A 24,130-nucleotide genomic window follows, 5' to 3' on the forward strand; every position below is an offset into this window, starting at 1 on the left:
CAGCCCCATGTACAGTACAGGGGGGTAATATAACAGTCCCATGTACAGTACAGGGGGTAATATAACAGTCCCATGTACAGTACAGGGGGTAATATAACAGTCCCATGTACAGTACAGGGGTAATATAACAGTCCCATGTACAGTACAGGGGGTAATATAACAGTCCCATGTACAGTACAGGGGGTAATATAACAGTCCCATGTACAGTACAGGGGGTAATATAACAGTCCCATGTACAGTACAGGGGGTAATATAACAGTCCCATGTACAGTAAAGGGGGTAATATAACAGTCCCATGTACAGTACAGGGGGGTAATATAACAGTCCCATGTACAGTACAGGGGGGTAATATAACAGTCCCATGTACAATACAGGAGGGTAATATAACAGTCCCATGTACAATACAGGGGGTAATATAACAGTCCCATGTACAGTACAGGGGGTAATATAACAGTCCCATGTACAGTACAGGGGGTAATATAACAGTCCCATGTACAGTACAGGGGGTAATATATCAGTCCCATGTACAGTACAGGGGGGTAATATAACAGTCCTATGTACAGTACAGGGGGGTAATATAACAGTCCCATGTACAGTACAGGGGGGTAATATAACAGTCCCATGTACAGTACAGGGGGGTAATATAACAGTCCCATGTACAGTAAAGGGGGTAATATAACAGTCCCATGTACAATACAGGAGGGTAATATAACAGTCCCATGTACAATACAGGGGGTAATATAACAGTCTAATGTACAGTACAGGGGGTAATATATCAGTCCCATGTACAGTACAGGGGGGTATATAACAGTCCCATGTACAGTACAGGGGGGTAATATAACAGTCCCATGTACAGTACAGGGGGGTAATATAACAGTCCCATGTACAGTACAGGGGGGGTAATAGAACAGTCCCATGTACAGTACAGGGGGGTAATATAACAGTCCCATGTACAGTACAGGGGGGTAATATAACAGTCCCATGTACAGTACAGGGGGTAATATAACAGTCCCATGTACAGTACAGGGGGTAATATAACAGTCCCATGTACAGTACAGGGGGGTAATATAACAGTCCCATGTACAGTACAGGGGGTAATATAACAGTCCCATGTACAGTACAGGGGGTAATATAACAGTCCCATGTACAGTACAGGGGGTAATATAACAGTCCCATGTACAGTACAGGGGGTAATATAACAGTCCCATGTACAGTACAGGGGGTAATATAACAGTCCCATGTACAGTACAGGGGGAAAAATAACAGTCCCATGTACAGTACAGGGGGTAATATAACAGTCCCATGTACAGTACAGGGGGGGGGTAATAGAACAGTCCCATGTACAGTAAAGGGGGGTAATATAACAGTCCCATGTACAGGGGGTAATATAACAGTCCCATGTACAGTACAGGAGGTAATATAACAGTCCTATGTACAGTACAGGCGGTAATATAACAGTCCCATGTACAGTACAGGGGGGTAATATAACAGTCCCATGTACAGTACAGGGGGGGTAATAGAACAGTCCCATGTACAGTACAGGGGGGTAAAATAACAGTCCCATGTACAGTACAGGGGGTAATATAACAGTCCCATGTACAGTACAGGGGGGGGGTAATAGAACAGTCCCATGTACAGTAAAGGGGGTAATATAACAGTCCCATGTACAGGGGGTAATATAACAGTCCCATGTACAGTACAGGAGGTAATATAACAGTCCTATGTACAGTACAGGCGGTAATATAACAGTCCCATGTACAGTACAGGGGGGTAATATAACAGTCCCATGTACAGTACAGGGGGGGTAATAGAACAGTCCCATGTACAGTACAGGGGGGTAATATAACAGTCCCATGTACAGTACAGGGGGGTAATATAACAGTCCCATGTACAGTACAGGGGGTAATATAACAGTCCCATGTACAGTACAGGGGGTAATATAACAGTCCCATGTACAGTACAGGGGGGTAATATAACAGTCCCATGTACAGTACAGGGGGTAATATAACAGTCCCATGTACAGTACAGGGGGTAATATAACAGTCCCATGTACAGTACAGGGGGTAATATAACAGTCCCATGTACAGTACAGGGGGTAATATAACAGTCCCATGTACAGTACAGGGGGTAATATAACAGTCCCATGTACAGTACAGGGGGAAAAATAACAGTCCCATGTACAGTACAGGGGGTAATATAACAGTCCCATGTACAGTACAGGGGGGGGGGTAATAGAACAGTCCCATGTACAGTAAAGGGGGTAATATAACAGTCCCATGTACAGGGGGTAATATAACAGTCCCATGTACAGTACAGGAGGTAATATAACAGTCCTATGTACAGTACAGGCGGTAATATAACAGTCCCATGTACAGTACAGGGGTAATATAACAGTCCCATGTACAGTACAGGGGTAATATAACAGTCCCATGTACAATACAGGCGGTAATATAACAGTCCCATGTACAATACAGGGGGGTAATATAACAGTCCCATGTACAGTACAGGGGGTAATATAACAGTCCCATGTACAGTACAGGGGGTAATATAACAGTCCCATGTACAGTACAGGGGGGTAATATAACAGTCCCATGTACAGTAAAGGGGGTATTATAACAGTCCCATGTACAGTAAAGGGGGTAATATAACAGTCCCATGTACAATACAGGAGGGTAATATAACAGTCCCATGTACAGTACAGGGGGGTAATATAACAGTCCCATGTACAGTACAGGGGGTAATATATCAGTCCCATGTACAGTACAGGGGGGTAATATAACAGTCCTATGTACAGTACAGGGGGGTAATATAACAGTCCTATGTACAGTACAGGGGGGTAATATAACAGTCCCATGTACAGTACAGGGGGGTAATATAACAGTCCCATGTACAGTACAGGGGGGTAATATAACAGTCCCATGTACAGTACAGGGGGGTAATATAACAGTCCCATGTACAGTAAAGGGGGTAATATAACAGTCCCATGTACAATACAGGAGGGTAATATAACAGTCCCATGTACAATACAGGGGGTAATATAACAGTCCATGTACAGTACAGGGGGTAATATAACAGTCCTATGTACAGTACAGGGGGGTAATATAACAGTCCCATGTACAGTACAGGGGGTAATATAACAGTCCCATGTACAGTACAGGGGGTAATATATCAGTCCCATGTACAGTACAGGGGGTAATATATCAGTCCCATGTACAGTACAGGGGGGTAATATAACAGTCCTATGTACAGTACAGGGGGGTAATATAACAGTCCTATGTACAGTACAGGGGGGTAATATAACAGTCCCATGTACAGTACAGGGGGGGTAATAGAACAGTCCCATGTACAGTACAGGGGGGGTAATATAACAGTCCCATGTACAGTACAGGGGGTAATATAACAGTCCCATGTACAGTACAGGGGGGTAATATAACAGTCCCATGTACAGTACAGGGGGTAATATAACAGTCCCATGTACAGTACAGGGGGTAATATAACAGTCCCATGTACAGTACAGGGGGGTAATATAACAGTCCCATGTACAGTACAGGGGGGGTAATATAACAGTCCAATGTACAGGGGGGGGGTAATATAACAGTCCCATGTACAGTACAGGGGGTAATATAACAGTCCCATGTACAGTACAGGGGGGTAATATAACAGTCCCATGTACAGTACAGGAGGTAATATAACAGTCCTATGTACAGTACAGGCGGTAATATAACAGTCCCATGTACAGTACAGGGGTAATATAACAGTCCCATGTACAGTACAGGGGTAATATAACAGTCCCATGTACAATACAGGCGGTAATATAACAGTCCCATGTACAATACAGGGGGGTAACATAACAGTCCCATGTACAGTACAGGGGGTAATATAACAGTCCCATGTACAGTACAGGGGGTAATATAACAGTCCCATGTACAGTACAGGGGGTAATATAACAGTTCCATGTACAGTAAAGGGGGTATTATAACAGTCCCATGTACAGTAAAGGGGGTAATATAACAGTCCCATGTACAATACAGGAGGGTAATATAACAGTCCCATGTACAGTACAGGGGGGTAATATAACAGTCCCATGTACAATACAGGGGGTAATATAACAGTCCCATGTACAGTACAGGGGGTAATATATCAGTCCCATGTACAGTACAGGGGGGTAATATAACAGTCCTATGTACAGTACAGGGGGGTAATATAACAGTCCTATGTACAGTACAGGGGGGTAATATAACAGTCCCATGTACAGTACAGGGGGTAATATAACAGTCCTATGTACAGTACAGGGGGGTAATATAACAGTCCTATGTACAGTACAGGGGGGTAATATAACAGTCCCATGTACAGTACAGGGGGGTAATATAACAGTCCCATGTACAGTACAGGGGGTAATATAACAGTCCCATGTACAGTACAGGGGGTAATATAACAGTCCCATGTACAGGGAGGTAATATAACAGTCCCATGTACAGTAAAGGGGGTAATATAACAGTCCCATGTACAATACAGGAGGGTAATATATCAGTCCCATGTACAGTACAGGGGGTAATATATCAGTCCCATGTACAGTACAGGGGGGTAATATAACAGTCCCATGTACAATACAGGGGGTAATATATCAGTCCCATGTACAGTACAGGGGGTAATATATCAGTCCCATGTACAGTACAGGGGGGTAATATAACAGTCCCATGTACAGTACAGGGGGGTAATATAACAGTCCCATGTACAGTACAGGGGGGTAATATAACAGTCCCATGTACAGTACAGGGGGGTAATATAACAGTCCTATGTACAGTACAGGGGGGTAATATAACAGTCCCATGTACAATACAGGGGGGTAATATATCAGTCCCATGTACAGTACAGGGGGGTAATATAACAGTCCCATGTACAGTACAGGGGGGTAATATAACAGTCCCATGTACAGTACAGGGGGGTAATATAACAGTCCCATGTACAGGGGGGTAATATAACAGTCCCATGTACAGTACAGAGGGTAATATAACAGTCCCATATACAGTACAGGGGGGTAATATAACAGTCCCATGTACAGTACAGGGGGGTAATATAACAGTCCCATGTACAGTACAGGGGGGTAATATAACAGTCCCATGTACAGTACAGGGGGGTAATATAACAGTCCCATGTACAGTACAGGGGGTCATGGCCGGTTCTAGGTGAAATGGGGCCCTGGGGCGAAAAACAATAAGGGCCCCACCCTCCCCCCATGCACATTTTTCCAGTCCAACTACTGACTCCAAACAGAACCAGGGCCGCAGGGCGGGCTAGTACACTGATGGACTAAGTGAGTGGGATTTGGGAAACTGGGAATGGATGGATCCGATCCAGTTTAATTAACAATAAGTTTAACCAACCTACCAGACAGTAACTGGTCTGTAGACTGTACTTAGTTGGAAGTGGAACTTGGCTGGCCGCCTGTCTTTTGTGGGGGGCGGCGGGCCGCGGGCCTTCCCTGGCGCTGGGAGAGTCAGACTGGGGCTGGCTGCCAATGGCGCTTGCTCCTTCTTCAAGTTCTCTGCTCTGGGGGGCGGAGCCTGTGGCAACGTCAGCGAGACGCGAGACGTGCCTGCCTGTGCCGTGCATGCCGCTCCAGTCGTCTCGAATCTCTTAAAGAGACAGGCAGCGCAGCGCAGGTAGAGCAGCGGGGGGGCCCCTCCAGTCCAGACAGTTTAATTACATTACTCAGCGCCGCTGCGCCGCCACACTGTCCTGTCCGTCCCAGTCGCACACAGAAAATAATTATAGAATAGTAGTTGCGGGCCAGCGCTGGGGGCCCCTAAGGAGTCGGGGGCCCGGGGGCAATTGGAAGCGGCGGCCCTGTGTAACACAATGCAAGTGGGCAAACACACATCTTTGGCACAGGTCTGCACTACAGAAGCCTATGGGTACACTCCAGTGTATGGCTTCTGTACACAGCCAGATCCCTGAGGTAGTGACAACGCTTAGTGTGAACAAGGGCCGGCCAGAAATACTAGTTTCTGTTCAAATACGGCATGCAATATCCCAGAGACGTGACCATAGGCTTTCATAGCTATATGTGCCCAGTCACCGGGGCAGGGCCAGTTCTCCCCTGTGTACAGCCCCCTCGCCCCGGCAACACTTCCTCCTATAAAACTTGAACAACATGTCCATTCTGACCTGTCCTCTTACCTTTCCTGCTGCTCCCTCATTGACCGCCTACAATCTGGCTTCCGACCCCACCACTCGACCGAGACTGCCCTCACCAAAGTCACCAATGACCTACTGACAGCCAAAACCAAGAAACAATACTCTGTCCTCCTTCTCCTTGACCTGTCCTCTGCCTTCTCCATTACTCTGTCCTCCTCCTCATTGACCTGTCCTCTGCCTTCTCCATTACTCTGTCCTCCTCCTCATTGACCTGTCCTCTGCCTTCTCCATTACTCTGTCCTCCTCCTCATTGACCTGTCCTCTGCCTTCTCCATTACTCTGTCCTCCTTCTCCTTGACCTGTCCTCTGCCTTTGACACTGTCGACCACTCCCTTCTGTTACAAACTCTCTCATCTCTTGACATCACGGACCTGGCCCTCTCCTGGATCACATCATACCTCACAGACCGGATGTTTAGCGTCTCCCACTCTCGCACCACCTCCTCGTCTCATTCCCTCTCTGTTGGTGTCCCGCAAGGCTCTGTCCTAGGACAGCTCTGCTCTTCTCTATCTACACCTTTGGCCTGGGACAGCTCATAGAGTCCCATGGCTTCCAGTATCACTCCTACGCTGACGACATTCAGACATCACCACCTTACTATCCAGAATCCCACAATGCCTATCTTCTATATCATCCTTCTTCTCCTCTCGCTTTCTAAAACTTAACATGGATAAAACAGAATTCATAATCTTTCCCCCATCTTGCTCACCCCCCCCCCAGACCTATCTATCACGATCAATGGCTGCCCACTCTCCCCGGTCAGCCAGGTCCGCTGCCTTGGACGGACTGTGGATTCTGCCCTCTCCTTCAGACCGCACATCCAAGCCCTTTCCACCACCTGCCGCCTCCAACTCAAAAACATCTCCCGCATCCGCGCTTTCCTTAACTTTGAATCTGCGAAAATGCTTGTACATGCCCTCATCATCTCCCGCCTGGACTACTGCCACACTCTCCTCTGTGGCCTTCCATCTAGCACGCTCGCACCCCTCCAATCTATCCTCAACTCTGCTGCCCGACTAATCCACCTCTCACCCTGTTACTCCTCTGCCTCTCCCCTCTGACAATCCCTTCACTGGCTCCCCATTGCCCAGCGAATTCACTTCAAAGTACTAACAAATACATACAAGGCCGTCCACAACCTGTCCCCTCCCGACATCTCTGACCTCCCGATACATCCCCACACGCACTCTCCGATCCTCACAAGACCTCCTTTTCTTATCGCCTCTTCCCACAATCACCTCCAGGATTTCTCCCGCACATCCCCCATACTCTGGAACTCGCTGCCCCAACATATCAGACTCTCACCGACAGTGGAATCCTTCAGAAGAAACCTGATAACCCACCTCTTCAGACAAGCCTCCAACCAGTGACCCCGCTGCCTCTATACCGCCATGACCTGCTTCACCCGCACCTACTGTGTCCTTCTCCCACACCATGTAGATTGTAAGCCTCGCGGGCAGGGCCCTCTCTCCTTCTGTACCAGTTTGTAACTCATCTTGTTTATGATTAATCCAATTGTCTGTATTATGTATGTGCACCGCTTATCATATGTACAGCGCTATGGAATGAATGGCGCTTTAATAATAAATAATAATAATAAAAATAATAATAAGCCCAGCACACAGCCATACCACTGGTACAGCCCGGCTGCCAGTCTCCCGACACCCGCTCATCATGTACGGGCTCATTCTGCAAGGCACTGTTGCAGCGTCGCACATCAGTGTGTAAATGGGACACTTTGAACATCTGCCTATGTATTTGCATTGTATGGTATTTCCTATTATCAGGCTGGCAATGTCATTTCCCCCATTCGCCCCTAGGTGGTGCTGGCACCACATAATATATATAGCCAGGGCTGTGTTTATAAAGTTAGTTAGCACAGAGTGTATTGTGGAGAGGAGAAACAAGTGTATGGATGAGAGAAACGGGCATCGTCCACCATGTAGTCTGCTATTTCTACCCCTTGGTCATGGCCAGGCTAAGAGAGTACAGCGAACATCTATCTACAGCAGCCAAGCACCAGACAGTAATGTCTATGTCTACATATGAAGCAAGCCTAGTGAGGGCTACAGCTGAATACAGCCTATGGACCTCACCAGCACCAGTGCCTGAGAGTAACTCTCCGAGTGCCGGGACACGAATGGATGATTAGTGCGCAGAATTGTCCCTATTCACTAGGAGCCTTCCGGGATATAGTGGAAACCTAAAAAGCTGATTACTTCAGGAGAGCATCCTGCAAATAATGTCGCAGAGAGTTTGCCTGCCACGAGGGAGAACGCCCTTATCGGATCGCTCAAGATAAGTAGACAGGAGCATATTTAGTACCAGAGTGCTAGAGATTGGACTTAGAATAGTGTTGAATCTATTTTTATTGAATAGAAAAAGAACACAACAATCATACATAGCAACCAAGACATTGTATGAAAAATATATCTCCAGTTCCATTTCCAAGACCATGTAAAACATAAAATAAAGTGCACAGATGGATTCAGAGACCACCATATTTCTCTGGGACGCAACCATGAAGACCAGAGAGGACAAATGCCATCAAATAAATGCTAAAGGAGAGATTCAGCAATATTAGGTACATACAGTGCGATATGAAGAACCTTGACTACTAAAAGGGAAGGCAAAAGGAACTTAGGACACAATCCTGAGATACTCAGTGATGGCGTTTTGAACAAAGGGCTACTAATATGTAACTCTTAAGTGAAACAGATTAAATCGTTAACCTAGGAGAGACAGGGGGACAGACAAGAACAAAACACGACGAAACAAAAGACAGGGGAGGGAGGGGGGGGTGGAAAGTAGGGGGGGCGGGGGGAAGGGGAAAGGACAAGACATCATATCACGTATCCCAGGTACAGTCACCTGAGACCAACCAGGTTTGAAAACGAGAGGAGCTCCTAAATTGATTCCAAGGTTCCCAGGTTAGTGCAAATGTTTGGACTTGGTTACAGGCCTCAGCTTCCATTTCTTCCATCCTGAATAAGGCATCCAGGGCACGTATCCACGTAATTCTCTGCAAACTGTCTGAGGATCTCCACTGGCGTGGTATGATCTGTCTCATAGAAAGGACAAATGTTTTAAGTACTCCCTTTTTGACATGTTTGATCCTACCCGGGAATATAGAGAGCAGGGCAATCAAAGGGGAAGGAGATATAGTAGACCGGTAAAGTGCATTATACAGAGCAAAAACATCTTGCCACAAAGGGGCGACCCCAGGGCAGTCCCACCAGATGTGTAGCATGGAACCAACCTCTGAATGGCAACGCCAACAGGTGTTGGGGACCGACGGATAAAAATGATGCAACTTAACTGGCGTCCTATACCAACGAGTAAGGATCTTATAGTTCAACTCCTGTAAACGACAGGACCTGGATGATTTATGCGTAAATAAGAGGGAACGATTCCATTGCTCAGAGGACAGGGAGAACGTCAGTTCACTCTCCCAACCAGAGGCAAACCCAACACCTCTCATCTGTTCAACGAATGATAGGTCCCCATCCCCACCGGCACCCAGCAAGCCATATATCAAAGAAATACCATGATCTGGGCCTGTGTTGGCAACACAGAGCTTTTCAAAATTTGTCAGAGGGGCAGACAACTGCGATCCGGGAGCCAGAGAGCCCAAGAAGCTACGAAGTTGAAAGTAGTGGAACCAGCGGCTCGGGGAGTTTTGGAATATGTGTGATAGATCCACGAGAGGTAGGAGCCCTGAGCTGTTAAAGATGTCCCTAATTAGGATCCGGGGCGGGGGAATTGTGCGAAAGAAGGGGAGATTCTTGATCTGTGAGGGGAGGCCAGGATGAGCCACAATATGCGTCAAAGGACCCGGTGCGGAGATTAACTTGATTTTGGAGGCAAATCTACTCCATAGTTTGATCAGGATCTGAAGTAGGGGAGAACAAAGAGTATGTAGAAGGCTATTTAGTGTTGCTATAGGGAGCCAAAATATCCCAGGTACCATATGGGGCTCGAGGGTGTGTTCTATGTCTACCCAAAGTTTCAGAGATCGTTTGTGTATAAGGTCTAGAACACAATTAGAGATGGAAGCTCTAAAATATGCCTGGAAGTCAGGAAGGCCAGCTCCCCCCACACTCTTCGCTCTGGATAAAACTCTGTAACTCACCCTGGCCTTAGTGCCATTCCAGATAAACCTAGAAGCTAATGACCGCAATTGGGCAAAAAAACTATTTGGTATAATACACGGGGCAGTCTGGAACAGGTAGAGGAATTTGGGTAAGATATCCATCTTTAGGGCATTTATTCTACCAAACCAAGAAATCTGCAGGGGGGACCACTTCTGGAGAGAAGCCTCTACCTTCCTAAATAAGGGTTTGTAGTTCAGTTGAAAGAGGAGATTGGGGTTTGCTGGGAGGTTAATGCCTAAGTGGCGAATCGAGTCCGAGGCTACTTTAAACGAGAAGCTTTCTTTAACATGAGAAATTTCCCTGCGTGGTAACGAAATATTCAAGATTTCAGATTTCTGGATATTAACTTTGAAGTTACTAAGCCTCCCAAATCTCTCAAATTCCCGCAGGACCGAAGGAAGGCCTATTCTGGGGTCCGACAGATAGAGAAGCAAATCATCGGCAAAAAGGGAAAGTTTATGCTCCTTAGTTCCAACTCTCACCCCCTTTATATCTTGATTATTGCGCAGCGCATTAGCTAAGGATTCCATGGTCAGAATATATAGGAAGGGGGATAAGGGGCAACCCTGGCGTGTACCATTCTTGATAGCAAAAGGTGTGGATAAAAGGCCATTAGCCCTTACCTGAGCTGAGGGAGAAGAGTAGAGAGCCATAATACGTTTAATCATTTTAGAACCGAGTCCTAAATGCTCCAGGGTTAAGGTTAAGAAGCCCCAATTGACCCTGTCAAAGGCCTTCTCTGCATCCACTGAAAGTAAACACAGAGGAGACCTAGTATTCCTAGCTCTAGCTATGATGCCCAAGGTCTTCAAGGTACTATCTCGAGCTTCCCTGCCCGGGACAAAGCCCACCTGTTCCTGATGGATATACTTCGGGATAAGGGGGTGTAATCGTAAGGCTAGTAATTTAGCGTACACCTTTAGGTCCACGTTTAAAAGAGAAATAGGCCTATAATTGGAGCAATAAGAGGGATCTTTATCAGGTTTAGGTATAACCGTTATATGGGCCTGTAAAGTTTGGGGAGGGAAGGGGGTTCCCACTGCTATGGAATTAAAAGATTCGAGTAATAAGGGGGATAGCTCATCTATAAGAAGCTTATAAAAGCGTGGGGTAAGGCCATCTGGGCCTGGGCTTTTCCCATTTTTGAGTTCTCTTATAACTCCCGCAATTTCTGGGGATGAAAAGTCATCTTCCAGCGCCAAAGAATCTACGCTAGGAATCTTTTCAGGGCCGAATTGGTCTAGATAGTCTTTAGTATCCTGTGTAAAGGAAGCAGACGCTGAGTCCCTCCCTGTGTTCAAGTCATAAAGAGAGCTATAATAGGTGCGGAATTCTGATGAGATTTCGGATGGAGCATAAACAATTCCCTTGTCGGATGTGTTAAGTGAGGATATCTGGGTCTGGGGCAACCTAGGATGTAGAGCTCTGGCAAGCCACTTCCCACTTTTATCGCCATATTCAAAAAATCCAAATTTTACCTTATCACGCAAACATAGTGATCTTTGGTCTAGAATTTGAATTACTTGTTGGCGGAGCAGCGAGATATCAGCTTTCAACTGATCAGAGGGGGTCAATTTATTTGAGGTCTCTTTCCCGTCGAGTTGTGAAAGTAGGGAGGAGAGTTTAGCGGACTTTTCCTTTTTGAGTCTAGCGCCATGAGATATGAAAATCCCCCTGAGCACACACTTAAGGGCTTCCCATTTAATCGGCGGGGGAGAGGGGTCTGTTTGGTGGTTAACTGTAAACTCAGAGATGGCCTTCTTAATGTCTGACATGCACACCAGGTCATTAAGAAGATTGTCATTCAATCTCCACGTGAAGGGACGGGAAGGCGTCTGCTGAAATCTCAGTAGGCCATACACTGGAGTGTGGTCAGACCAAAGGAAGCCATCCATTGAGCTAAGTGGATCCTCCTCAAGCAAAGATTGTGAAATAAATAAATGGTCTAGTCTGGCATAGCTATTATGGGCTAAAGAATGAAAACTGAAATCTCTGACTCCCGGATGCAGCACCCTCCAGAGATCTACAAGGCGGAGAGAGGACAGGATTTCCCTAAAGGAACGCTGGGATGCCGGAGAGATAGCTGACCTACCAGACGAAGAATCCAGATCCGGGTCCATCACCATATTCAGATCACCGCCCAGGATGATAGAGGATCCATCTGCAAAGCGAGCCAGTTTCCTGAGAATCTTGGAGCCATATGGAATCTGCCCCTGGTTGGGAAAATAGACATTAGCAACCGTGTATACACGTGGACCATCAGACAGCTTGAGGAATACATAGCGCCCCCTACTATCAATATCTGTAGCCAAAATCGTAGGCCGAAAAGATTTGTGGAATGCAATAGATACACCTCCTGTTTTTTTGACGGGGTTGGGACTATGGAACCAAGTCGTGTAATACCCACGGTCACACCTGGGAACCGAGGCAAGCTTAAAGTGGGTCTCCTGGAACATAATAAGCATGACCCGCTTCCGGTGAAAGCGATATAGAATCTGGCTACGTTTTTCTGGTTTATTTAGGCCCCTGGCATTAAACGTACAAAAAGAGAGAGGGGACATCTTACCGACCTCTAAGAGGAAACTGGATTAAGTGGGGGAGGGAACACGTGGATCCAAACAAAAGGAAAGAGACAAGGACTAACAAGCAACACGCAGATAAAACAACAAAGAAAAAGAAAAGAAAAAAACCTCCTATAAGAGAGAGCCAAAAACTATGGCTCCGAGGTAGACTAGTAAGTGACTATAGTCACGTTCGACACCAGGTGTCGATACCCCTAACGAGGGGAGGAGAGGTCAAGGGCAAGGCAGCAGCCCCACTGACCCCCGGCATATAAAAAGGAATATCAAAGATATATAACATATAGCATAAAACATTAGAACATGAATACTATACACTGAACCAGCGCATTGGGATAAAATGTGAAGTCCCACGAAAGCCAATTAGGCTCAAACAGGTGGTCTGGAATGGCGTCTGGGATGCCTCTGCGGTTTCGGGATCGCCTCTTGCCATTCTTCACGATCACTAACGGGCGGCACCATGAGGGGTCTGGGCCAGTCAGGCAGCTCCACCGCGGGGAGATCTAGTGTAGCCAGAAATCTGGGGAGGTCTTCAAGAGATTTGAACGTAGCAGACTTCCCGTTTCTCTTGGCCGAGAGCTGGAAGGGATACCCCCATCTATACAGGATCTCATTGTCCCTGAGTGTGGATAGAAGCGGTTTCAAGGCCTTCCTAAGTTGTAAGGTGCGGCGTGCTAGGTCCGGGAGGATCTGGATGGTATTCGGGCCCGATTCAGGGCCAGCCGCAGCTCGAGCAGCTTTGAGGATGGACTCCTTCTCCTTGTAAAAGTGAATACGGCAAATAATGTCCCTGGGACGTTTCAGGTCCGTTGATTTTGGGCCCAGCGCCCGATGGATCCGATCTATCTCAATGATCCTGTCCGGATTAATTTCCAAAAGTGAGGCAAAATGGCGTTGCGCCCAGGATGGCAGATCTTCTACAGATTCAGGGACCCCCCTTATTCGGAGGTTGTTTCTCCTATTGCGGTTTTCAATATCGTCCATGTGGGTTAGAATGTCCTGCATTTGAGCAGCGTGCTCATTAATGACTGCACGGTGACAATCCAGAGTATTAAAGATCTGCTCCTGTTTGTTCTCCACCTCCTCTACCCTCTGCCCCACATGCCTGATATCCTGATGCAAGGCCGCAATATCTTGTTTGTGGGAAGCTTCCATCCTGCTGAGCAAAGCATCTACCTCAGCAGTAGTGGGAAGGGATTTTAAATGGAGCTTCCAGTCCCAGTCATCCTCATGGGAGAGGGCAGTGGGCGATCTACTGGAGGCAGCCGACAAGGCAGGGGAGCTGTGGTGGGAGAGCTGTGGGCCTGAATAGGCCTCTGAACCCCTGGAGGCTGGCGATGAAGGGACGGACCCCAAGGTAGGACTCACCGCTGCTGCCACTGCTGCATATGAAACCGGAGGTCCTCCGGTGATATGTTCCCCCTGGTTCCTGGAGGTGAGGGCCGCAGTTTTCCCTCTAGTCAGAGGAGTAGAGGCGCTCGTTTCCCGCGCCTGCTCCGCCATCTTGGAGGTTGTGGCGCCGGATCTCAGGCTTTCAGGCTGGCTGGACGGGCACAGGAACTTTGTGATGTCCCCCGATTCTCGTGATGCGGGTGCAGGGGTGCTAGCTGTGCCCCTCTTGCGACCCATGAAAAATCTGCGGGCTTCTGGATGCTATATGGGGCTGTAAATGCCGGCGGTGCTCAGGAGCTCAGGCAGTGTGCTGCTCACTCCGCCATTGGCAAGCTCCGCCCCCTCAGATTGGACTTAGAATAATTACAGAAGTCTTGCCTGTAAAGTGTCAGCCCTAAAGAGAACTCCTCAACTGACAATTGCCTAAACCTGATAAAAGGAATAATACTCATCACTCATATCATACAAATGCACTGTATCTGTAGTGACTACCTGAAGACAACTGATTCAGCAAATGTTCAATTGTTTGATTACAACTGACTCCTCATCATTTCTACTACTACGCTCAACATTGTCACCTTCTGGTGCTGGCGTCACGAACACAGGGGCCCAGCCACCAAAGCACCTTAAACACCACCACCATCAAGGGCACCTCAACCACCATCCGGCTGGTGTTCCCTGCAGTAGAGAGTGTCCCAGAGGATTTAGTGCTGTCTTCCCATCCACTGCACTGCCGGCCCAGTGAGTACAAACAACTACTACCCCCATCAGCCTATCCATCGTGATAGATGCGGTTCATCGTGACAGCGGCTCAGCGCGCTCAGGCCGGAAAGAGACAGCGATCAGATACTGGAGGGAGCATGGAAGTGGCCCGGAGCAGGGGCGTACATAGAAATTGCAGGGGGCGGGCCTTCCATGCGCTCCGGGCCCCCCCTGTGCCGCAGGCCCCATAGCAACGGTGTGGTCTGCCTATATTGGCAGTAAGTCACTGGCTTGCTCCCCTTCGTTCATCTCAGATGAGATGGTTCCTCTGTGACGCCTCCTGTCACAGGGAAGCCGGTCATACACTACTTTCCACCATATCCGGATCGGCACTTGTGGAGGGGCTTGTGGGGGGAGTCACTGGCAGGCCGCTCGGAGTGATCCTGCTGGAATGTCTTCTTTAGTATCTCTTTGTATCGGTTAATTCCTGTCACCTTGCAGACAAAGAGAAATAAGTAAAATACCCCAAAACTCGCCAAACGGGTCCCGACGGGGGAGACGCCACATTCCGGCCTCAGCTGACCCACATTCCAGGGCGCCACAAGATATGAAACCTCAGAGCAAGGAACACGCGGCCTCGCAATGATCAGAGGGCAAGCACAGGGTTAATAATATATCATAAGCGTCTACAATACCCTGCACTGCAGCATCTTCTGATGTGAGCAGGTCCTATAGCTCTGTTCATCCTGGTTCATAAATAGAATGCCAAAACTGCAGTGAAGACTGACACACCGGCAGGGGGTACAATATAACAGTCCCATGTACAGTACAGGAGGTAATATAACAGTCCTATGTACAGTAAAGGGGGGGTAATATAACAGTCCCATGTACAGTACAGGGGGGTAATATAAAAGTCCCATGTACAGTACAGGGGGGTTATATAACAGTCCCATGTACAGTACAGGGGGTAATATAACAGTCCCATGTACAGTACAGGGGGTAATATAACAGTCCCATGTACAGTACAGGGGGGTAATATAAAAGTCCCATGTACAGTACAGGGGTAATATAACAGTCCCATGTACAGTACAGGGGGTAATATAACAGTCCCATGTACAGTACAGGGGGTAATATAACAGTCCCATGTACAGTACAGGGGGGTAATATAAAAGTCCCATGTACAGTACAGGGGTAATATAACAGTCCATGTACAGTACAGGGGGTAATATAACAGTCCTATGTACAGTACAGGGGGGGTAATAGAACAGTCCTATGTACAGTACAGGGGTAATATAACAGTCCCATGTACAGTACAGGGGGTAATATAACAGTCCCATGTACAGTACAGGGGGTAATATAACAGTCCCATGTACAGTACAGGGGGTAATATAACAGTCCCATGTACAGTACAGGGGGTAATATAACAGTCCATGTACAGTACAGGGGGGTAATATAACAGTCCCATGTACAGTACAGGGGGGTAATATAACAGTCCAATGTACGGTACAGGGAGGTAATATAACAGTCCCATGTACAGTACAGGGGGTAATATAACAGTCCTATGTACAGTACAGGGGGGTAATATAACAGTCCTATGTACAGTACAGGGGGTAATATAACAGTCCCATGTACAGTACAGGGGGGTAATATAACAGTCCCATGTACAGTACAGGGGGGTACTATAACAGTCCCATGTACAGTACAGGGGGTAATATAACAGTCCCATGTACAGTACAGGGGGTAATATAACAGTCCCATGTACAGTACAGGGGGGGTAATATAACAGTCCCATGTACAGTACAGGGAGGTAATATAACAGTCCTATGTACAGTACAGGGGGTAATATAACAGTCCTATGTACAGTACAGGGGGTAATATAACAGTCCTATGTACAGTACAGGGGGGTAATATAACAGTCCCATGTACAGTACAGGGGGTAATATAACAGTCCCATGTACAGTACAGGGAGGTAATATAACAGTCCCATGTACAGTACAGGGGGTAATATAACAGTCCTATGTACAGTACAGGGGGGTAATATAACAGTCCTATGTACAGTACAGGGGGGTAATATAACAGTCCCATGTACAGTACAGGGGGTAATATAACAGTCCTATGTACAGTACAGGGGGGTAATATAACAGTCCCATGTACAGTACAGGGGGGTAATATAACAGTCTCATGTACAGTACAGGGGGTAATATAACAGTCCCATGTACAGTACAGGGGGGTAATATAACAGTCCCATGTACAGTACAGGGGGTAATATAACAGTCCCATGTACAGTACAGGGGGGTAATATAACAGTCCCATGTACAGTACAGGGAGGTAATATAACAGTCCCATGTACAGTACAGGGGGTAATATAACAGTCCTATGTACAGTACAGGGGGGTAATATAACAGTCCCATGTACAGTACAGGGGGTAATATAACAGTCCTATGTACAGTACAGGGGGGTAATATAACAGTCCTATGTACAGTACAGGGGGTAATATAACAGTCCCATGTACAGTACAGGGGGTAAAATAACAGTCCCATGTACAGTACAGGGGGGTAATATAACAGTCCCATGTACAGTACAGGGGGGTAATATAACAGTCCCATGTACAGTACAGGGAGGTAATATAACAGTCCCATGTACAGTACAGGGGGTAATATAACAGTCCTATGTACAGTACAGGGGGTAATATAACAGTCCCATGTACAGTACAGGGGGTAATATAACAGTCCCATGTACAGTACAGGGGGGTAATATAACAGTCCCATGTACAGTACAGGGGGGTAATATAACAGTCCCATGTACAGTACGGGGGTAATATAACAGTCCCATGTACAGTACAGGGGGTAATATAACAGTCCATGTACAGTACAGGGGGTAATATAACAGTCCATGTACAGTACAGGGGGGTAATATAACAGTCCCATGTACAGTACAGGGGGTAATATAACAGTCCCATGTACAGTACAGGGGGTAATATAACAGTCCATGTACAGTACAGGGGGTAATATAACAGTCCCATGTACAGTACAGGGGGTAATATAACAGTCCCATGTACAGTACATGGGGGGAATATAACAGTCCCATGTACAGTACAGGGGGTAATATAACAGTCCCATGTACAGTACAGGGGGTAATATAACAGTCCCATGTACAGTACAGGGGGGTAATATAACAGTCCCATGTACAGTACAGGGGGGTAATATAACAGTCCCATGTACAGTACAGGGGGGGGAATATAACAGTCCCATGTACAGGGGGGTAATATAACAGTCCCATGTACAGTACAGGGGGGTAATATAACAGTCTCGGGGCAGATATAACAGGTGTGATATGACGGCAGCTTATTACAGGGCAGTCGGTGACATTATACAATATAATAGTCTTGGAGAGCCGGGGCCCCTGTGTCCTCTCCTGCAGGGGCCCCGCATTATCCGCACTCATGACGTCTGGCCGATAATTACACAAACATTGCGTCACACACATCATATGTCACGACACGGACGGAGCCGCTATTCGTGTCGGGACTTCACGCTGGTCTGTCTGAGGTTATCGCCGTTATCTCTGCTATGTCGTCACATAACTAACTAATGCAGCAGAGGTGGATATCGCGATATCACTCACCTGTCGGCGCACACATCCTGTGACAGAACTTCAGGCCCAATCACTGAAGAAACTCCCGAACCGCAGCCAGAAGCCTCTACAGCCCGACCCCGGGGCGGAGTGACGTCACAGCTGAGTGGGCGGAGTCAGCCGCGGCGCTCTACTCAGCCCGCCCCCTGTGTGCAGCATCGCCTCCTGGCGGTGAGAGGTGAGCATTACATTCATTACATAGGCTCCAGTCACAGGACACAAAAACACTGATCCGCAAACACCTTGGTTATGTACATTATATAATGGTAATAAATGTACAGTACATAGCGGTATTATATATATATATACAGTATATAGCGGTATTATATATATATATACACACAGTATATAGCGGTATTATATGTAACATATATTTATATATGCCTCTATACCGCCATGACCAACTTAACTCGCACCTACTGTGTCCTTCACCCATACCATATAGATTGTAAGCCCTCACGGGCAGGGCCCTCTCTCCTTCTGCACCAGTTTGTAACTTGTCTTGTTTATGATTAGTGCACATGTCTGTATTATGTCTGTGCACCGCTTATCATATGTACAGCGTCAGGGAATGAATGGCGCTTTAATAATAAATAATAATAATAATAATAATGTATATGTACATTATATAATGGTATCATATGTACAGTACATAGCGGTATTATATATATACAGTATATAGCGGTATTATCTGTAACATATATTTATATTATTTATATGTACATTATATAATGGTATCATATGTACAGTAGATAGCGGTATTATATATATATACAGTATATAGTGGTATATGTAATGTATATTTTTATATTATTTATATGTACATTATATAATGGTAATATATGTACAGTATATAGCGGTATTAGGGATAATAGTATAGACCCGCACTCTATATTTATAGTCATGCAGATGTATTCAAATAAGATAGACAATATAATAACACATAAAATGAAGGTATTGGGGCGTTCACATGGAAGTGATGATGCTGGATGTGTGCACTTCCCAAAGTAAAATTGTAAATAACACACTAGAAGGCAGACAGTGCTAATATCACAATGGAAACGGGGGGGGGGGGGGGGGGGGGATATGTAAAAAATATAAATAAATATAATATAATAATATAAAAAATTGCAATTGCAAAATCACCTCTATTCAAAAGAAAACAGAGACCATCTAGTCGACGACTAGTTCATACTCACATGAAATTAAAGAGTTCTTAACAAAAAGGACATTAAAGAAAAGGATATCAGAGCACATCAACAATATTAGAATTGGTTATGAAAAGCACTTCAAAATACATCATAATCGAGACCCAAAGGGACCCACCTTCACGGCAATAGAAAAAGTTGCAGAACATTGGAGGGGGGGGGGGGTAACCGCATTAAGAGAATGTCTCGTTTGGAGTCGAAACACATATTTGAATTCAACACACTCCTACCCAGCGATGGACTGGCCATCGGGAGTACCGGGAGAATCCCGGTGGGCCGATCGAATTATGGGCCGGCTGTCAATCACTGTCATTTTCTGTGTGATTTTGATTCATTTACCTGGCGGCTGGCGTCGGCGGCGTCGTCAGCCAATGATCGGTGTCCATCAAGCTGCGCTGGCCTGCCACTTCCCTCCGGCTCCGCCTCCTCCTATGTTTAGAGCGGCCCTGATCACCTCCCAGCGACGTGAGGTATCTCAGGCCGTATGCGGGAGGAGAGGAGGAGTATGGGAGGAGCCGAGCCCGTTCAAGCAACAAGAGGAGGCGGAGCCAGCGCCGCCGAGGAGGAACGAGAAAGTGTACGAGTACAGCGATAATTCAGTGCCACCACCACAGCGTCAGCAAGTAAGGTTAACAACAAGTGTTACCTATTGCCATTAGGTGTGACTTGCAACAACAAACATGTTAAAACACAAGACTAAACGTAAGGGAGGAGCCGAGAAGTTAAGAGACAAAAAAAGGCAAGCACTTGAGGCAGATGCCACTAAATGTGTAAAATTAGATGCATTATTTGCTGGAACGTCCGCAAAAGCTGAGAGCAGTGCGGGCCTGACTGCTATGGTAAGTCAGACATCATTATTTTTTCCTTCTTAAACCACATACAGATTTGTGGACTTTATGGAACATATTTAGCCTACAGTTGTGACTTACTATATGTCTATTCTCAGGCTGGGTCCACAATAGAGGAGAGTGGAGAGGAGAGGGAGCATGAGGCAGGCGATGAATGTGAAGACGATAGAGGAGATGAGCAGGAACATGAGTGTAGACAAGAGAGAGAAGTTCTGAAAAAAGACAGAGGATTAGAGAGAGGAGAAGACATAACGCATGAGATAGTAGATGACAGAGGAGATGGAAACATACTTATACTTACAGTGGAATGTTTTTACTTATGTTTTTTTTTGAGTGTGTTTGGGAAAAATAAAGTGGGCCGGTCTGGCTGAAGTCCAGGGCCACTTTATTGTCCCAGTCCATCCCTGCTCCTACCCGAAGGCTTAAATGCCGAGCTCGAAGTTTTCGGCTTTCTGTAGCTCACGGGGCGGGTGCCTTGAGCCGACGGCGGATTGGGGTCAGGCTGTTTTACCAGCACCTCGATCCCCCCTTGGAGCCCCCATCCCTCTTCTCATCCACTACAATCAACCCCCCACATCACCATCGTGACATGAAGGCATGGATGGAGAAATCAATCAATTAGATATATGGGAAATTCTATCACCCTCCGGTTTTATAAATTCCCACGCGACTATAAGGGGGCGAATTCCATCCAGCACCACCTGTATCTGATAGACTTATAGAGTCCTCCGTTATAAAGTATATATGACCATTGAGAATAAACATTGATGAAATATACAGAAGATGGATACCAATAATAAAACGCAACGTTACCGCCGCTGACCGCATTGGACATAAATAAGGCGAAATCTGGTCCGTTTATAAAGAGACCCACGAGACTCATGTCTATACCAAACCCACTTTGAGAAGAAATATTTCACAAATAGTGGGCAGCTTAATAAAACGTAACGTTTAATAGTCTCAAATAAAATAATAGGCCTTAGAGTTACAAAATGTTACATTGAAAACAACTGAAGAACGGCAGCAAAATCACAAAGAAGAAGGGACCCAAATACTGGGATGGCGGTTACATCAGAAATTAAAACGAATCCCCTCCTGTTTCTAGACATTGAAATATCAAGGGGCACAGAAGGCATGATCCAAACGAGAACCTTCAGGAAGCCCCCCTTCTGCATTGGAGCAGTCACCACCCGCAGCCCCTGAAGAGAGGGATCCCGCTGGGACAGAACCTAAGGATCCAGAGGAACCGTTCCACCAGGGGTGACTTCAAACAACAAGCGGGGGACCTGCGATGCAGATTTCGTGAGAGGGGCTATCCGGATTCAGTTCTCAGGTCAGCCTATAAAAGGGCCTGTGACAGCAATCGGGATGAGTTGCTGTGTCCGAAACAGTGGCCCCATACGCCTTATAGGAGCCTTCGATGGGGCGTCCGAAGAGGTTAAGCAAGTGTTGAGGAAACACTGGGAAATCCTTCCACTTGACCCTGACATCAAGAAAGTGTACGAGTAACCTACCGCAGGGGCCTCCGCCTAAAAGACCGCCTGGTCCACAGCCACCTCAGTGAGACACAAGACACAAAGGCAACGTGGCTCCGCCGTCCCGTGGGATGTTATCACTGTAGTGGCTGTGTGGCCTGTCCACATATCACGCAGGGACGTTCCTTTAGTGGCAATGTCCCAAATAGGGTCTATCAAATTAGACACTTTGTAAACTGCCGCACCAAAGGGGTGGTTTACAAGGCAAATTGTGACTGTGGCCTGGAGCACGTGGGCAAGACCACTCGTGAGCTGCGGCGACGAGCGGGGGGACACCGAGGTGATATAAGAAATAAGAGAGGGACACCGCTGGCAAAACACATCAACGGTGCACATAATGGTGATTTCTCCAGCCTTGAATTTATAGGGATTGAGGTGGTCCCACGACCAAGACGAGGAGGGTCCTTCAGAGAGAAACGTGGTGGCTTCTTCAGCTCAATACGGCGCACCCTATGGGGCCCGATGAGCAGATGTCCTTCAGTTGCTATATTGATCCTTGACCAACTGCTGTTAACCCCCTCCCCTCCTGTCCGGATACTTTAGTAGGCAATCAGTGCTACTTGACATGGATGCGATCCACTGTGGTGCCATGTCCACAATTAGAGGATTACCTATTAAGTAGGTTCTGGACTATGATAGCTGCTGCATTAAGGCAATGAATAGGTATCGGCATCCTGAGCACTAACCCAATGTTATCCCGCCCACTGGTGACGTCGATATGCTTGAATGGTTGCCTGGTAACTTAGTAACATAGTAACATAGTACATAAGGCCGAAAAAAGCCCTCCGTCCATCCAGTTCGGCCTGTTATCCTGCAAGTTGATCCAGAGGAAGGCAAAAAAAAACCTGTGAGGTAGAAGCCAATTTTCCCCACTTTAGGGGAATAAAAAATTCCTTCCCGACTCCAATCAGGCAATCAGAATAACTCCCTGGATCAATGACCCCTCTCTAGTAGCTATAGCCTGTAATATTATTACACTCCAGAAATACCTGGTGATGGATGGATGTCTGTATCCTGAATACTTCCTGGAGCCGCTTGGTCACGTGGCCGTGAGTGGAACACATGATTTTACATGTGAATGACACAAAAAGGGGCGTGGATGGGCGGAGAAGCGCGGCGTTTTAAAACAAGCCGCCAGTGTATTCCGTTTGCTGCTGCCATACGCAGGACGCCGAGGAAAGACATCGGCATCACCTGTCTGTGTGCAATGACCATCTAACATTGAGCAGATAAGTAATGGTGACTCTGTGCCTCTGTACCACCGCTGTTGGGGCGCTTTGTGCCTTTGTACCACCGCTGTTGGGCTCTTTGTGCCTCTGTACCACCGCTGTTGGGCGCTTTGTGCCTTTGTACCACCGCTGTTGGGCGCTTTGTGCCTTTGTACCACCGCTGTTGAGCGCTTTGTGCCTTTGTACCACCGCTGTTGGGCGCTTTGTGCCTCTGTACCACCGCTGTTGGGCTCTTTGTGCCTCTGTACCACCGCTGTTGGGCGCTTTGTGCCTTTGTACCACCGCTGTTGGGCTCTTTGTGCCTCTGTACCACCGCTGTTGGGCGCTTTGTGCCTTTGTACCACCGCTGTTGGGCGCTTTGTGCCTTTGTACCACCGCTGTTGGGCGCTTTGTGCCTTTGTACCACCGCTGTTGAGCGCTTTGTGCCTCTGTACCACCGCTGTTGGGCGCTTTGTGCCTTTGTACCACCGCTGTTGGGCGCTTTGTGCCTTTGTACCACCGCTGTTGGGCGCTTTGTGCCTCTGTACCACCGCTGTTGGGCGCTTTGTGCCTTTGTACCACCGCTGTTGGGCGCTTTGTGCCTCTGTACCACCGCTGTTGGGCGCTTTGTGCCTTTGTACCACCGCTGTTGGGCGCTTTGTGCCTTTGTACC

General features: G+C 47.1%; 1 protein-coding gene across 4 annotated transcripts in view; it reads right to left on the reverse strand.

The window, feature by feature from the left end:
* LOC121007830 (leucine-zipper-like transcriptional regulator 1 homolog) overlaps positions 1-18,768 on the reverse strand; it is a 43,680-nt gene extending 24,912 nt beyond the window's left edge. For 2 of the 4 annotated variants that reach the window (XM_040440068.1, XM_040440065.1), the window contains exon 1: positions 18,650-18,749. Coding sequence is in view for 1 of the 4 variants with exons in the window: in XM_040440066.1 (XP_040296000.1) it covers positions 18,650-18,665 (16 nt within the window). In the remaining 3 variants the exon portion in view is untranslated. Of the gene's footprint in view, positions 1-18,649 lie in introns of all 4 variants that reach the window. The other 2 variants (XM_040440066.1, XM_040440064.1) reach the window with 2 other exon arrangements.
* Positions 18,769-24,130: the final 5,362 nt, after the last annotated feature.

This window comes from Bufo bufo, chromosome 7 (assembly GCF_905171765.1).
Source record: "Bufo bufo chromosome 7, aBufBuf1.1, whole genome shotgun sequence".
In the NCBI taxonomy this organism is placed as follows: Eukaryota; Metazoa; Chordata; class Amphibia; order Anura; family Bufonidae; genus Bufo; species Bufo bufo.